A 16871-nucleotide genomic window follows, 5' to 3' on the forward strand; every position below is an offset into this window, starting at 1 on the left:
GTGTTGGCCATCAATGTAGAGGTGTTGGCCATCAATGTAGTGTTATGGCCATCTGTAAGAGCTGAAATGAGGGATATGGGACTCCAGGGGCTCTCCAAAATGCAGTTTATTCCATCCAAGACGTTGCAGCAGTCCAGGGTGGTGGGTGACAGAGCTGTGCCCACAGCTGTCAGCTCCAGCTGCAGGCAGGCCTGGAGACCCTTTGGGTTTGGTTACAGTGCATTATATACTTGTCTTTGCTGAGCATCTTAATGCAGTAGAACCAATCTCTACCTGAACTATTATCCATAACCTATCATAACTACTCTCATTACCATGTTCATGTTACCATTCTCCAATCACTAAAAGTCAGTACATTACAGTTTAAGCCAGAGCTTGGTTTTCAGTTTTCTTGCAGTGGAAAATTCTGAGACCTTTTTTCAACTTGCCACATTTGCTGACTTGTTTGCCTGTGCTCTCTTTGTGCTTGGTAAAAACATCTTCTTGTTTGGGGTGGGTTTATCCTTTGTTCTAAGTCATAAAAACCCCTTCTAACTAACACACCCTTTGCCTCCCTGGTTATCCAGTCAGACTGGCTCAGCAATTCTTTTCTTCTGGATCAAAACTTGCTTCCATCTCTACTCCTTCTTCAGATTCTACATTCAAAAATCTTTCTGCTAGGCGTACAGCGTACATATCCGTGAGACTTTCTTGTCAAACTTTCATCCTTCCCAACAGCCACCAGTGCAGAGGTTGTGGCCGTCAATGTAGAGGTGATGGCCATGAACGTAGAGGTGATGGTCACCAGGATAGAGGTGGTGGCCACCAGTGTAGGGACATTGACCACCAGTATAGAGATGGTGGCCGTCAATGTAAAGGTGATGGCCATCAGTGAAGCCTTGATGACCATCAGTGTAGAGGTGATTGTCACCAGTGTGGAGGTGGTGGCCATCAAAGCAGAGGTGTTGGCCACCAGCCGTCGATGTAGAGACAATGACCACCCATGTCGATGTGCTGGCCGCCAGTGCAGAGCTGATGGCCATCAATATTGCAGAGGGGGGTAAAAATCCCCAAGGGATGGAAGAGGGATGAGGCTGTTTTCCCATGGAACAGCAAAAACACCCAGAGGCAGCGCTCCAGCTCTTCCTCCCTCATCCCAAATTGTTCCTCTGCGAGCTGCCTTGGCTTTGCTCCCGCTGCTGATGTCTCCAGCCCACGTTGGGAATGCAGAGTGTTTATAAAGCAATTTGGGATTTGGCTTGCTTGGCTGAACACTTCAAAAACTCATTTTGAATTGAGAGTGACATCTGCAGCAGGGTGGGGCTGGGCCTGTCCTGATGCCGGGAAAGGCACCGGGATGTGGATATGGATGTGCCATGGGATCAGGTGCACTCCTGAGGACTGCCAGAAGGATCTCTGCATCTCTGTCCCAGCCACCCGTCAGCTCTGGATGGTATTTGGTCACCTTGTGGCACTGGGGCATGTGTCATCAACCCGCTCTGCCCCCAGGAGGGACGGAGAAGTTTGGGAGAAGAAGACAAGAATTCCTCATGAGTTTTCACTTCAGCACTGAATAACCCAGGATCCATCTGAAGATGCAAATTATCTGCCTTGTTTTGGCGTCGAGTGTAGGCATTTTGTGGCCTTGTCATCCACAGCCGTGTCCCTCAAAGCCACGCTCAGCAGGGACCTCTCCAAGTGGAAAGGCAGAAGACTCCGAGCGTGCCCCGGGCGCCGCTCTTTGTCCTGCCCGAATGGGGAACGATTGAGGAACGAGGAGAAGCGGAATTGTGGAGCTGTGCCATGAAAAGGTTCTGCAGGTGGTGGCTGAATGGGCTCAGGTGCTGCATAAAAGGTATCAACCAGGCTTTGTCTCCGTGTTGGCAGCTCCTTATCCAGCAAGAAACGTCGGATGTGCTGGTGGCGGGCGCACGGTGAATTCATTCGGAGCCGTTATTCATCGAGGGGAGGGGAGAAGCACCTGGGCTGCTTTGATGGCTCTGCCAGGGTTTGAGGAGCAGAGGTGACAGGGACGTGTCCTGGTGCCACCACCTCAGGTCTGGCTGGTCTCCTGCAGCGGCTCCATCCGCTGGGAAGGATTTGGAAATCCTGTAAATGAAGTGGAAAGATGGGAATCTCACCAGTAAAGGGCTGCATGCTCCGCTCTTGGGGTTATCTCAGCAGTTCAGATAAGCAGAAATGTGAGGATTTTCCCCTAAACAGCCCTTTCCCAGGAAAACAGCTGATCTTAACTTGCTCTAGGGCTGGAATCCAGCCCCATTCCGGCGCTAATCCACTCATTGCATTTCCAGTGTCAATTTGTGACCAATTCAGATCACAGGCGACTGGCTGTATGAAGGATTTTTCTGGGAGAAAACGTGTTTTCCAGGGGTTGGGAAGGGCTGGGGGAACTCCTGTGTGTGCAGGCAGGTCCTGGAGGAGGCAAAAGGCTGTTGTGTGGCAGAGCTCACAGCTTGGTGGGTTTATGTAGCAAATTAGAGTAGGAAAACACGGGTGGAGGAAGGACAGTTCATGTCTGTTGTTTTTCTGCACACTGTGATTCGTTCCGGTGACAGAAACCCGAGGATTTTATCACTCATTTCCAAGTGCTCGGATCCTAATCTCCAGCAAATTCTTATTTGACTGCAGTCCAAGTGTTGCAGGAAGATGGTTCAGAGGGAGTGCAGCTGCTGCGGGGCTAAATCCAGCTGGGGTGCTCAGGGAGGGGCTGGGACACCTGAGCAAGGAAAACCATCCCTGAGGGGGCACTCGCTGCCGTAAACCCCCACTGCAGCTCACTCGTGTCCAGCAGGACAATTCCTAATGCTCCCAGTGAGGAGATATTTGGAAGGGTTTGCCTTTCCAAACCCGTAGGATGTGGGGATTGATGCCATTCCTGTTTCGCTGCTTGTCCTGAAAATTCTGCTCTCTGCCCATGGAGTGATGTGGAGCAGGAGGATCCATTTGCATCCGTGAACTTCTGGAGTTTGGGGTTCTTCTGGGCTTCATGGACTCATGGAATGGTTTGGGTGGGAAGGGACCTTAAATCTCATCCCATTCCATCCTCTGCCAGGGGCAGGGACACTTTCATTATCCCAGGTTACTCCAAGCCCCATCCAAGGTGTCCCTGCCCATGGCAGAGGGCTGGAATTACATGGTCCCTCAAGTCCCTTCCAACCCAAACCATTCTGTGATTCTCTTTTATGATTCTGTGATTATTTTCACCCAGAAAGGACAAAACCTCTCCCAGGGGTTGAATCCAAACCAGTGCATGCTGGAATTCCCAGGGCAGGAGGAACTGGGTGAGGGGAAAGCAGCAGAGCCGAGCTGGGGCAGAGCAGCAGAATGAAACCCCAGAATGTTTAATTTGTTAACCAGAACAGAATCAAGTCAACACCTGCAGCCACCAGACCTCTTTAACAAGCTGTGTGTTGGGTGTTTTATTTCCCAGGAACAGGTATCCAGTCTCATCTTCCCAAAGTTGCCTGGAATGAGTGTGGGTGGATAGAGAAAAGCAGAAAAAAAAAGCTCTTTTTTGTGGGTGAGAGTCGAGGCAGCAGCCACCCACGTCCTCCATTATGATATTCAAATGTCAATATATTTTTAATTGGTTTATATCCATCCCCCCCCCCCCCCCCCATCCAGCTGCCTTTGGTAATTAAGGCTCTGTAAATAGATTTTACTGTAATTGGTACGAGAAGGAAAATTGGAGGACATTGTACAGTGCATGGGGTTGGGTTGGGGGATTTTTTTCCCCTCCCTGTCTTTCCTCTTTTGACTCATTTTACATCTGTGAGCTTTGGATGCCGAGGGAGGAGGAGGAGGAGGAGGAGGAGGAGGAGGAGGAGGAGGAGGAGGAGGGACCCACGGCCAGTTCTGCACAAAAACTTGGAGGTGGGAGGACCAGGTGGTTTGGTCGGGGCTGGGACACAGGGAAAAGCCAGGGGCCAGCCCAGGTTGTCCCTTGTGGCACCACAGTGGAGTCACCAGGACACGCCAGGGCCACTGAGAGCTCCCTCCCAGAGCCAAACTGGGAGAGCCCCCAGTTCCCTGCAGAATCCTCAACCTGCCTCCAGCCAGGAGGCCACAATCTGGCCCAAATCCTGTGATTATTTATTTATTGATTGATTTGTTTGTGATTTGGGGCTGTTTCTCAGGGAGGGTTTGTAACTTCTCTTTCCCTTTTCCTCTCCTTCCAGCCTGTGTAAAGGACGGACTCTCTACTCCGTGGTGAGGGACGCCAAAATTGTCCTGGACGTCAACAAGACGAGGCAGATAGCACAAGAAATTGTGAAGGTACGGTCTGGTGGGGTCTGGATCCTGCAAAAAACCCAGCCAAGATCCCAGTCCAGTCATTCTGGAGAGCAGGAGAGGAGCAGCCAAGGATTCCGGGCAGGACAGAACTCCTTGGCTTTAAAATCCAGAAATTCTGGGCAGGACAGAACTCCTTGGCTTTAAAATCCAGTGATTCTGGGCAGAACAGAACTCCTTGGCTTTAAAATCTAGTGATTCTGGGCAGGACAGAACTCCTTGGCTTTAAAATCCAGAGATTCTGGGCAGGGCAGAACTCCTTGGCTTTAAAATCCAGAGATTCCGGGCAGGACAGAACTCCTTGGCTTTAACATCCAGAGATTCTGGGCAGGACAGAACTCCTTGGCTTTAAAATCCAGTGATTCTGGGCAGGACAGAACTCCTTGGCTTTAAAATCCAGAGATTCTGGGCAGGACAGAACTCCTGGGCTTTAAAATCCAGTGATTCTGGGCAGGACAGAACTCCTTGGCTTTAAAATCCAGTGATTCTGGGCAGGACAGAACTCCTTGGCTTTAAAATCCAGAGATTCTGGGCAGGACAGAACTCCTTGGCTTTAAAATCCAGAGATTCTGGGCAGGGCAGAACTCCTTGGCTTTAAAATCCAGTGGTTCCGGGCAGGACAGAACTCCTTGGCTTTAAAATCCAGTGATTCTGGGCAGGACAAAACTCCTTGGCTTTAAAATCCAGTGATTCTGGCAGGACAGAACTCCTTGGCTTTAAAATCCAGTGGTTCTGGGCAGGACAAAACTCCTTGGCTTTAAAATCCAGAGATTCTGGGCAGGACAGAACTCCTTGGCATTAAAATCCAGTGGTTCTGGGCAGGACAGAACTCCTTGGCTTTAAAATCCAGAGATTCTGGGCAGGACAGAACTCCTGGGCTTTAAAATCCAGTGATTCTGGGCAGGACAGAACTCCTTGGCTTTAAAATCCAGTGATTCCGGGCAGGACAGAACTCCTTGGCTTTAAAATCCAGTGATTCTGGGCAGGACAGAACTCCTTGGCTTTAAAATCCAGTGATTCCAGGCAGGACAGAACTCCTTGGCTTTAAAATCCAGTGATTCCGGGCAGGGCACAACTCCTTGGCTTTAAAATCCAGTGATTCCAGGCAGGACAGAACTCCTTGGCTTTAAAATCCAGAGATTCTGGGCAGGACAGAACTCCCTGGCTTTAAAATCCAGTGATTCCAGGCAGGACAGAACTCCTTGGCTTTAAAATCCAGAGATTCTGGGCAGGACAGAACTCCTTGGCTTTAAAATCCAGAGATTCTGGGCAGGACAGAACTCCTTGGCTTTAACATCCAGAGATTCTGGGCAGGACAGAACTCCTTGGCTTTAAAATCCAGTGATTCTGGGCAGGACAGAACTCCTTGGCTTTAAAATCCAGAGATTCTGGGCAGGGCAGAACTCCTTGGCTTTAAAATCCAGAGATTCTGGGCAGGACAGAACTCCTTGGCTTTAAAATCCAGTGATTCTGGGCAGGACAGAACTTCTTGGCTTTAAAATCCAGTGATTCTGGGCAGGACAGAACTCCTTGGCTTTAAAATCCAGAGATTCTGGGCAGGACAGAACTCCTTGGCTTTAAAATCCAGAAATTCAGGGCAGGACAGAACTCCTTGGCTTTAAAATCCAGTGATTCTGGGCAGGACAGAACTCCTTGGCTTTAAAATCCAGTGATTCTGGGCAGGACAGAACTCCTTGGCTTTAAAATCCAGTGGTTCCGGGCAGGACAGAACTCCTTGGCTTTAAAATCCAGTGATTCTGGCAGGACAGAACTCCTTGGCTTTAAAATCCAGGTGTCTTTGACCTCTCTCCTGTGCTTGAATTGGGGTGGCACCAAAGCTTCCATGGGCCGCTCATGCTTGGGGCTCATGCTGGCCCCTGCTCCTCCTCCTGCTGGAATTCCTGCTGGAATTTCAGGTGTTTAAATCCAGCATTGCTGCTGTGGGGGAGTTCCTGGTGGGGTATTCCTCTCCTCTTGGAAAAAAATGTAATAATGGTGGAATACAAGAATGGTTTGTGTTGGAAGGGAGCTTAAAGCCCATCCCATTCCTCCCCTTGCCGTGGGCAGGGACACCTTCCACTATCCCAGGCTGCTCCAAGCCCCATCCAGCCTGGCCTTGGGCACTTCCAGCATTCCCAGTATTCCCATAAAACATTCCCAGGGCCGAGGCTCCTGGAGAAATCCATGCCATGGTGCCACAAGGCCAAGCTCACATACATTTTCCAGAGCTAAAAACGCTTTTCCTTTCCCAGGGCTGACTCCAAGTGCATCTTCCACACCTCAGACGTGTCCCTACAAACAATCCCGAGCAGGATCCTCCTGTGGCAGGGTGGAGTGGCTGGGAATTCAGGCCCTAAGCCCTCTCACAGCATCCCATGGGATGTCAGCAGCAGCACTGAGGTGTTGAGCTGTCTGCCAGAACGGGGCTGTGCTGTGATTCCAAACAGATTTGTCACCAGAAATATTTGGCACGTGCTCTGCCATGGGAGCTGTGACAGTGCCCCCGTGCCCTGCTCAAGGTCAGCCAACACTTCCCCCCTGGGGCCTGAACCTGGAGCTGATCCCACGTGTAGCTGTGGGAAAACAACAGGAAATCAGGTGTTCTGACAGACCTTAGCCCCCCTTAAATATTAAAAACCCAGGTTAAAAGCAGAATGTGTTCAGCACTATTTCCTGGGCGGTGCCTTTTCATTGGATGGTCTTTATAAATTTGCCTGTTTTGTGTTTATTTAGACCCAGTTTTAACTCTAAAGTTTAAATTCCTTCAGTCCTCCTGGACTCTCCAGGCAGGAGCTGACAGGTGAGCACAGCCTGAACCTTTATCTACCTCGGAGCCGTGGCCTGAGCTGGGGGTGCCTGAGGCAGCCCAGAGCCTCTCCCTCCTTAATTCCTACTTCTGATCCACGTTTTCCACCTTTTAGACACAGATTTTTCCTGCTGAGCAAACATTTGAAGCATCACAGTCTAGCCTTGTATTTTTCCCCCTTTTTGTGCTCAGGGCTTTTGCCTTCCAGATGTTCCCAGCAGGAATAACAGCTCTGTTCAACCTCTTTCCCTGCGTGGGCTCCCTGCTCCGTGTGGGTTTCAAGGATGAGGCTGAGACATCCTTGTTTTCTGCAGCTGCTGCCTGTTGGGAGCAGGTTGGAAACCTCCAGCTCTGTGGTGTTGAGAGGCAGAGGGGCTTTGTATCCACCCCAGATCCCTGGAGGAATTAGCAGAGCTCCAAAGGCTCTCCCTGTGCACCCAAGGGAATTCCTGGAGAAGTCCAGCCCTGTCGCAATGCCATGACCCACCCACGTGGCCCATTCCTGCTGAGGAGCAGCAGCTTCCCGGCCTTCCCACTTTTCCCCACCAATCTCCAGCAGATGTTTTGGGGGACTTGGAAGTGGTGGGTGCAGGGGAGGGAAATCCCAACACCTCAGTTGGGGTGGGCTTGGAGCTGCATTTTCCAGAGGCTTTGGATTTGCTGCAGAGCCACAGAAGCTGTTTGATTTTATCATTTGAGTCCTGGAATGTGATGGGAGAGCTGCTCAGCTCCTTGGATCAGCGGGTGCAAGGTTATCCCGAGATCCTCGGGAGGGGGAGGAAGATTCCTCCTGGGAGCAGTGCCGGCAGAGGGAGCTGGCTTTTCACACAGCCGAGCAAATTAAGGCATTCCTGGGCCCACAGTGTTTCCTCAGGGATCATCCCAGGGGCTGAGGCGGCGGGGCTGGAATTTGCAGTGGGATCTGCACGGAGCGAGGTGAGGGACTGGAGTTTGCCCTGAGAAATTCCTTCAGCGAAGGCCGGGCTGTGTTTGGTGATTCCATGGAGATGAGCTCCGTGGACGTGGGAGCAGGTGGGAGCAAGGTCCTGGTGCTGCTCTGGGCTCCCATCACCCTCAAACAATGACAAGGGGCTGCAGAGCATTCCCGTGGCATTGGGGTCCTCCATGGATGCTCAGGGCCCTGCGCTGCACTGGCCAGGGAAACATTGGAATACTGCCCCTTGCTCCACCCTGGCACTTTCTGGAGGTGACAGTGACATCTGAAAGCCGATTTTTAAACCTCATCATGATTTCATGTGCTGGGAGCTGGAGACCCCTAATTAATCCCGGTGCCTGGAACGGTCCTGGCATCCAGCCCCAAATCCTTTCCTTCCTCCAGCATCCCTTGGCAGAAGCTCTGTAGGATTTTCTCCCCACGGGGTGCCGTGAAACTCCCATATCTTGCTGGGTTGGGGTGTTTTTCCGTTTGTTTTCCCACTTTTTCCAGATGGTGGAATTTGGATTGGGCTTCTGGCTCCACATCAGCCGCCAGCTTAAAAATAAATTCTTCTCGCACAGCCTGCGTGGCTAATGATGACAGATGAAAAGATGAGACTCAGGATGGATGGATGGATGGATGGATGGATCCCCGTGGAATTCCAGTTAATAAATCCCCTTTTTCCAGTGCCAGACAACCGATATTCCCTCTTAAGCAACAGTTTGCCGGCCTGTTGGGCATTGATCCTTCAGCAGCATCCTGCAGATCAAGTTTTCCCCGAGTCTGCTTAGGAGAGTGAAAAGTGGGACAGCATGAAAATCCCTGCTGAAGTTGGGATAAATGTGTTTTATCCCCCTCCCCGTTCCCAGAATGATCCCGCGGAGCTGAACATCCGCCACGCAGCGGAGCTGCCGGCAGTCTGCTTGATTTGCCGAGGCTAAACAGGAGAGTTCGGATTTCCCACCCATGGCCTTTTTGTGCCTCATTAGCACTAATTTTAATTAACCGCAGAGCAGTTTTTCCTGGGGGGAAGGAATTAAGGCAGGACTCCTGCGAGGCGCCCGTTTGCAGGCGGATGGGGCCGTCGGAAGCGCCGATGGCTCCGCCGGGGCTGTGGGGAGCGGTGACTTATCACCCTCCTCTGCCAGCCCCCAAAAACACCGAGGCACAAACATCATCACCATCCATTTCCCAGCAGAGGGTTCCAGGGGAGCGGCTGCCGGGTGGGTCTGCCGCTCATTTTTCCTGTGGAATCAATTAATCAGGAAGATGAGCAGGCGCCGTGGCAGCTGGGACACCCACTCCCCAGTCCCATCTCCCTCCAGGAGCCCGTCCCTTCCAGGCACTTTCCCTTCCTGCAGGGCCCTTTGGGGCCGTGGTCCAGCCTGGGTGTGCCGTGCTGGCTCGTGGGTCCCACGGGAATGCCGCCACTCCGGCGTTATCCCGCCCCTTTGTGCCGCTCGTGTAACCTCGGGGTGTTTTCCTCTCTCTGTTCCACCCCAGGGAATGGGATACCTGCATGCCAAGGGCATCCTCCACAAGGACCTCAAGTCCAAGAATGTCTTCTACGACAACGGGAAGGTGGTGATCACCGACTTCGGGCTCTTCAGCATCTCCGGGGTTCTCCAGGCGGGCAGGTAGGAGGGCATGGACACACTGGAGCTCCTCCCCGTGCCCTAAAGCGGGGAACAATCCCAGAAAATCCCTCTCCAAGTGCTTCTTTGTGTCCCCAGCCTCGGCAGACAGGAGTTCAAGAGGCCTCTGGGTGTTGTGGGGCTGCTCTCTTTGAAGGGAGTTGGTTTTGATCCGTAGCAAGGAACACGATGCCGTGTGTGTGAGCCTCTGGAATTTTGGTTCAGAGAGACAGACTGTGCCCCTTGGACCAACCTCTTCCCATGGGATGCATCATTTCCATGGCAAACCACACTGCAGCCAGCCAGGGGATGCTCCTGTGGCAGCAGGGCTGGTTTATTCCTTGGCTTTTCCCTTTCCAATGTTATAATTCCCTGGCATCTGCTTCATCCCCTGCCTGGACTGAGTGATGCCATCTCTGTGCCGTCCCCACTCCAGTGACATTTTGGGAATCACAGACATCTGGCCGTGGTGTCTGTGCTGGGCATGGAGCAAGACGTGGACAATGAGAGCCAAGCCTGGGACTTTCACAGCTTTTTGACATTTTGGGGTCTCGGAGGGTTTAAATCTGAAGGTTTTGGTAAATGTTCCTTATTAAATTTCTTTTCCCAATGCTCTGGGAGGTTTTCCAGCTGTAGGAATGGCAGGGAAAGGAGTTCCAGCTGCTGAGGGAAGGAGGAAAAGCAAAGCTGGGGTGGAGAAAGGAAACAGAAGTGGGGAAGGAAGAACAGAGATTATATTTTCCATTCTCTTTTTTCAAGTGGGGAATAAGAACATTGCTGACTTTTCCCACCTTTCCCACTAAATCCTTTGTGTTGGATTTCCCTCTAAACCCTTTGTGTTGGGAGCAGCACGGCCCAAGCTTGGGCAGTTTTCTCCTGGTCCTTCCATCTCCGTGGCAAAGAGAGAGCTCAGGAGATAAAAAAAACTTTGGACATGATGGATTTTTTTTTCCCAATTTCCCAATGATGATTTCAAAGGATTAAAGGAAACGGCAGTGGCTGCCTCTCTCCATCCCACACTCCCAGATCTTCCACTCTGCCTGGGTGAATATCAATGGATTTCAGCACAAACTTGGCCAAAAACTTTGGAAAGCCAGGAAATCAGGATCTCCTGCTGAGACCCAAAGTGGGATTTGCCTCTGGTTTGGCAGCTGGGCGGGGGGTTTGGGATTCAGGGCCTGCCAGGAGGAAGGGACAGCTCATTCCAGCAGGGAATGAGGATTTGGGCAAAACCACCCAAGCTTTGCCAGGAGTCTTTGCTGTGAAGGTCAGGGATGCTCCAGAGATGAAATGAGAAATGGGGGAATGGGGTTCCTGAGGAGGTGACCGATGTGTGGCCACCTCTGCCCAAGACTGGGGTGTCCCTCATGGGGCTGGAATCCAGGAGATGGCCAGGAAAGCAAGGCTGGAGAGAAATGAGCAGGGTTTTGCTGGAAAAATGGAGAAAATGAGAAAATTTGTGCCCCAGGCTGCTGGTAGCAGATGTTTTCTGCTGGAGGAGAGCTGAGAGGAGAGCAGGGATCCACAGCCACCATGAATTTTGGAACAGGGAGTGTCTGCAGGTCTGATCTCCCCTTTTCAGGGTGGGTTTTTGCTGGTTTTGGTGTCTCTCAGATGAAGACAGGAGACACCACCACTGATGATCCAGGGATTTTGAAGCCAGCAGGTGCCTGCTGGAGGATGTAAAGGATGGAGAAGTCACCAATGTCATCCACAGCCATTAGCCAAAGGATTCCAATGGATTTATCCCAAGCAGAGGGAGCCTTGGGAGGTGGAGGGAGGACAGATGAGGTGAAATGAGGGATTGTTATAAAGCCAGGCTGCTCCCATGGGAGATGCCATCAGAGGCTTGGACTTGGCGGGGCTGTTTTGGGGCCAAAGACCCGAAAACGCTGATTCCCAGGCTTTACTTTAGGATGGGTTTGCTGAGAAGAGGCTCTTTGTGGTGCCCAGCCCAACTTCCTGCTCCAGCCACAGCGGGGCCCCTGGGAGAATCCATCCCCACTTTACCCCTGGATGCTTGAAGGGGTTTTGGTGCAAAGGGCACAGCAGGAGCCCCAGCAGACCCTGAATCCCCATCACCTGGGATGGGGAGAGCCTGGGAGAGCCCAAGTTCCCCTAAAGCACCATCCCGTGCCTCAATTTGGTCCTGCTGCCTGGCAGGGACATTTCTCAGAGCAGGGTTAAAACCTGCCTTTGCAAGGGTGACGTGGGGAAAACCAGGCTCAAAAACCTTGGGAAGAGGGTGGGAAGCTGGGGATGTGGTGGTGCTGTGCCCAAGTGGCACCCACAGCTCTGGCCCCATGTTTTGGCAGGAACCACCATCCTGTGCCCAGCTTTGTCCTGCTGCCTGGCAGCTGTGCCAACACTTCCAGAGCAGAGTTAAAACCTGACTTTGCAAGGGTGACGGGGGTAAAACCAGGCTTAAAAGCCTTGTGAAGAGGATGGGAAGGTGGGGGCTGCTCCCTGGGGATGTGGAGATGCTGTGCTCCAGTGGCACCCACAGCTCCAGCTCCATGTCCCAGCAGTACCCACCATCCAATTTGGTCCTGCTGCCTGGCAGGGACATTTCTCAGAGCAGGGTTCAAACCTGCCTTTGCAAGGATGATGTGGGAAAAATCAGGCTTAAATCCCTGGGAGGAGGGTGGGAAGCTGGGGGCTGCTCACTGGGGATGTGGAGAAGCTGTTCCCCAGGGTACCCACAGCTCCAGCTCTGTGTTCCCAGCAGGAACCACCATCCAATTTTGTTCTGCTGCCTGGCAGGGACATTTTTCAGAGCAGGGTTAAAACCTGACTTTGCAAGGGTGATGTGGGAAAAATCAGGCTTAGAAACCTTGGGAAGAGGGTGGGAAGCTGGGGATGTAGAGATGCTGTGCCTTGGGGCACCCAGAGCTCCAGCTCCATGTCCCAGCAGGAACCACCATCCAGTTTTGTCCTGCTGCCAACATTTCCAGAGCAGGGTTCAAACCTGCCTTTGCAAGCATGGTGTGGGTAAAACCAGGCTTAAATCCCCACGAGGAGGGTGGGCAGCTGTGGCTGTGGTGGTGCTGTGCCCCGGGGCAGCCACGGCTCCGTGTCCCACAGGAGGGAGAACAAGCTGCGCATCCAGAACGGCTGGCTGTGCCACCTGGCCCCCGAGATCATCCGGCAGCTCTCGCCCGACACCGAGGAGGACAAGCTGCCCTTCTCCAAGCACTCGGATGTCTTTGCACTGGGGTGAGTCCTGGGACAGGGATCTGGGTCAGGTGGGAGCTGCTCTGGGCTCAGGAGGGGATGAGGACACTGTTGGTTGGTCCCAAATCCAAGGGGACGCTGCCGGATGGAATTCCCATGGCTGGGCTGGGAGAACCTTCCTGCTTCGGGAAATTCTGAGTAAAAGCTTCCCTAAATCACCAAATCCCCCTGGTTTAGACCAGGCTGGCTCTGGGTAATGGGGTCCAGAGTATCCTGAGGATGCCAGCCTGGGGAGGGAGCACAGGTCTGGGAGCCCCTGGACAGCCCAAGTCTGCCCAAATCCTCCTGTTTTGCACCAAAGTGGTGCTTGGCAACGGGATCCAGAGTATCCTGGGAATGCCAGCCTGGCTTCATCTCTCCCCTGCACCCTCCTGGGGCAGGTGCCAGTGAGAAGGTGCTTGGGTGATGGATTGAGATGTCAAAGGTTGGGGACACAGCTCTGGAGCCCCTGGACACCCCAGTTCTCTCTAAATTACCAAATTTTCCTGTTTTGGCCATGAATCAGGGTGGCTCCAGGCAATGGGATCCAGAGTATCCTGGGAATGCCAGCCTGGCATCATCTCTCCCCTGCACCCTCCTGGGGTGGGAACTGATGAGAAGGTTCTTGGATGATGGATGATGGAGATGTCAAAGGTTGGGGACACAGCTCTGGAGCCCCTGGACACCCCAATGTCCCCCTCCAGCCACTGCAGGGGGCTGATGGTGGTGCCAGCTCTACGAGCATTTGCCAAAAATAATTTTGATTTTGATCATTTTTGATCAAAATGATCCCAAGAAAATGAGAATTCCTAAGTTTTCCTCAGCAAACCAGTTCATTCCTCCTGCCCTTTTTCTGCCCACAAACCTCCCTGAGGGCACGAGCCCAATTCCACCCTGCTAAACCTTTCCCAAAACCTTTCCTCTTTACACAGAGGATTAATTTTCTCATGGATGCCTCGAAGGCTGTGGGATTAGGGAGCGTGGGCCCGTTATCCGAGGCAGTATTCCCATCAAACCCGCAGTAATTACAGCTGGAAGGGTCTGGCTCTTTTATTTCTTGCCCTCCCTGAGGTACAACTTCAGCACAGAAATAAAGAGGTAATTAAAGGATCGTATCCAACTAAGTGAGAGTGGGTGGGGAGACGTAATTTTCACTTTTTTCCCTCAGTTGTGAGCTCTGCCCTCATGGAAAGCATGAGTTTCCTGAAAAGATGAAACGTTTTCCCTCCCTCTTGTTTCTGCTGCCCTCCATCAAGCTGGGGAGGCTCAGGGATGCTCCCGAGGTGTCACTTCCCTCTAGGGATTTGGGGATCAGGGACAGCAAGAGGAAAAGATTTTTTAAAGATGACAAAAACTCCCAGTGAGAAACTGAATTAATGCCTTGGATGTGTTAAATCCAATCTGAGGGTGCTTGGCTGCTGCTCCTGAGGATTTTGTTCCGTGCCCACAGAATCTGCCCCTCTCCAAGCTCCCCATCCCTCTGCCCCCACATAATTCTCCCATTATTCAATTTTTTTTTTTCCTTGAGATTTCCAGCCAAACTGTGCAAAATCAGAAGAATTCCAATTCCCAGAATCAGAGAGCTTCCCTAACCAGGAGGAATCTTTTGTTTATCAGGCAGATTTTTTTTCCACCCTGGTGTCATTTTAACCCTGAGTTTTGATCCTTGTAGTGGTCACGAGGGCATCCCTGGGAGGGAAAAGTAGGTCCAGGGAGTCTGCCTTGGACAGTGGGGCTGGCATTGTGGGAATCCAGGCTCATCCAGGCTCCGGGTGCCAGAAAATGATGATGCAAAACTTCCAGGCAGCAGCAGGGGCGGAAAACCGCAGGGGTGCCCACCGGTGATGCCCTTGTTTTGGGATATTCCCTTGGATTTGGGATTCCTCACGGAAAAGAGGGCTTGGCTGAGCCACAAGAGCAGGAGCAGATGGCCCGGGTTTCACGTGGCCATCACCTGGTGAGGACACCTGGGATGGGTCATGGCACGGCTTGGACGTGTTTTTGGAGCTTGGAGAGATTTTTGGAGGAGAGAAAGGGAAAAACTGGAGTGAAAGGGAATTCTTGGGCTCGTCCCTTCCTGGAATTCTGCTGGAGTGGCAGCTGCATGCCCACCATCCTCTCTTCAGCTGCTCCATGGGCAGTGCTGTTGCATCCAGGTGGGACAATCCCACTTGACGGCTCTGCCTGGGCCTCCATCACCTCTGTCCTCCTTCCCACGGGTTGGGATCTCCCCTGGTGGGAATCAGGGCTCGCTCCAGGAAAACGGGAGAGGTGACACCTCTGTATCAAGGGCTGAGCACCTCTGGTGTCACCCGGGTGGTGTCACCTTCACCTGGACGAGGTGGTTCCGGAGCAGGGAGAGAGGCTGGATGTGGGTGCAGTGGCCGGACACCTCCCCATCCTGAATGCCTCCTGGCTGCTCCATCCCTGATTCCCAGTGTCTCCCCACAGCACCATCTGGTACGAGCTGCACGCCCGGGAATGGCCCTTCAAGACGCAGCCAGCAGAGGCAATAATCTGGCAGGTGGGAAGAGGGATGAAGCCCAACCTCAGCCAGATCGGGATGGGCAAGGAGATCTCGGTAGGTGCTGTGAGGGTGTGCAGGGACTGGGACATGGCTGGTGGGGCCCTTGGAAAACCCTCTGGATCTGCTGATCTCACCCAGCCAGGCGTGCTCCTGCTGCTGAGCTCAGCTCGAGCGTTCCCTTTGCTCCAGCCCTTCCCAAGGATGTGGGGATGGAGATGGGTGCTCGTGGGATGGGCGGCCCCCCCTTCATCCCAGCCTTTTGTGGGGATGTGAGGATGCAAGTGGGAGCCTCATGGGTTGGACACATTCCCTCCATCCCAGCCTTTCCCAAGAATCCAGTGATGGAGATGGGTCCTCATGGGATGGACAAATCCGTTCCATCCCGGTCCTTCCTGAGAATTCAGTGATGGAAATGGGATCCTCATGGGATGGATGTGTTTCCTGCATCCCAGTCCTTCCCAAGGATGTGGTGATGGAAATGGGAACCTCATAGGATGGATACATTCCCTCATCTCAACCCTTCACAAGGATCCAGTGATGGAGATGGCTCCTCATGGGCTGGGCACATCCCCTGCATCCCAGTCTTTCCCAAAAATCCAGTAGTGGAGATGGGTTCTCATGGGATGGACACATCCCTTCCATCCCAATCCTGAACAAGAACCCAGTGATGGAGACAGAGCCTCATGGGATGGACACATCCCCTCCATCCCAGCCCTTCATGAGAATTCAGTGATGAAAATGGGATCCTCATGGGATGGAAACGTCCCCTCCATCCCAGCCCTTCATGAGAATTCAGTGATGAAAATGGGATCCTCTTGGGATGGAAACGTCCCCTCCATCCCAGCCCTTCCCAAGGACATGGTGATGGAGACGGGCTCCTTTGTGGGCGAGGGTTGTGGTGGGAGAGGGCCTGGCTGGGTTTCCCAACACGCTCTCCCTGTGGCTCCAGGACATCCTGCTGTTCTGCTGGGCCTACGAGCAGGAGGAGAGGCCCACCTTCACCAAGCTCATGGACATGCTGGAGAAACTGCCAAAGCGGAACCGCCGCCTTTCCCACCCGGGGCACTTCTGGAAGTCGGCAGAGTAAGTCCCCATCCTGCCCATCCTCCCCTGTTCCCAGATTCCACGGACTGGGGGAATGCCCTGCCCAGGGACCCTTCCCAGACCCTCAGCCATGGCAGCTTCCAGCCTGATCCCTTCTTCTCCCATGGCCAAATCCTGCTCTGTTCCATTGCTCTGGCTTAGTCACATTCCTGTGCTGCAGGAAACGGCAGCAGAGGGTCCCTGGTTGGGATTTTGGAATCTGCCCTGTTGGGAACAGCAGGCAAAACGCAGAGCAATCACTTAGAAACTCATTTTCCTCCCCGGAATTTGTCATGTTGTGACAAATAGAACCAAAATCTCGCCCGTGCGGGGGTGGCATTCACGGGGGGGATTTTTCCTGCTCCCAGCGTGCATCCCCGG

The 16871-nt window shown here is 52.8% G+C and overlaps 1 protein-coding gene across 1 annotated transcript in view; it reads left to right on the forward strand.

Annotated features, from left to right (window-relative positions):
- Positions 1–16494, forward strand: part of KSR2 (kinase suppressor of ras 2) — an 80823-nt gene extending 64329 nt beyond the window's left edge. The window contains exons 15-19 of the mRNA XM_059863857.1: positions 4179–4275; positions 9537–9670; positions 12752–12883; positions 15332–15461; positions 16357–16494. Coding sequence (XP_059719840.1) covers positions 4179–4275; positions 9537–9670; positions 12752–12883; positions 15332–15461; positions 16357–16494 — 631 coding nt within the window. The remainder of the gene's footprint in view (positions 1–4178; positions 4276–9536; positions 9671–12751; positions 12884–15331; positions 15462–16356) is intronic.
- The last annotated feature ends 377 nt before the right edge of the window (positions 16495–16871 follow it).

Source organism: Haemorhous mexicanus, chromosome 19, assembly GCF_027477595.1.
Source record: "Haemorhous mexicanus isolate bHaeMex1 chromosome 19, bHaeMex1.pri, whole genome shotgun sequence".
Classification (NCBI taxonomy): Eukaryota; Metazoa; Chordata; class Aves; order Passeriformes; family Fringillidae; genus Haemorhous; species Haemorhous mexicanus.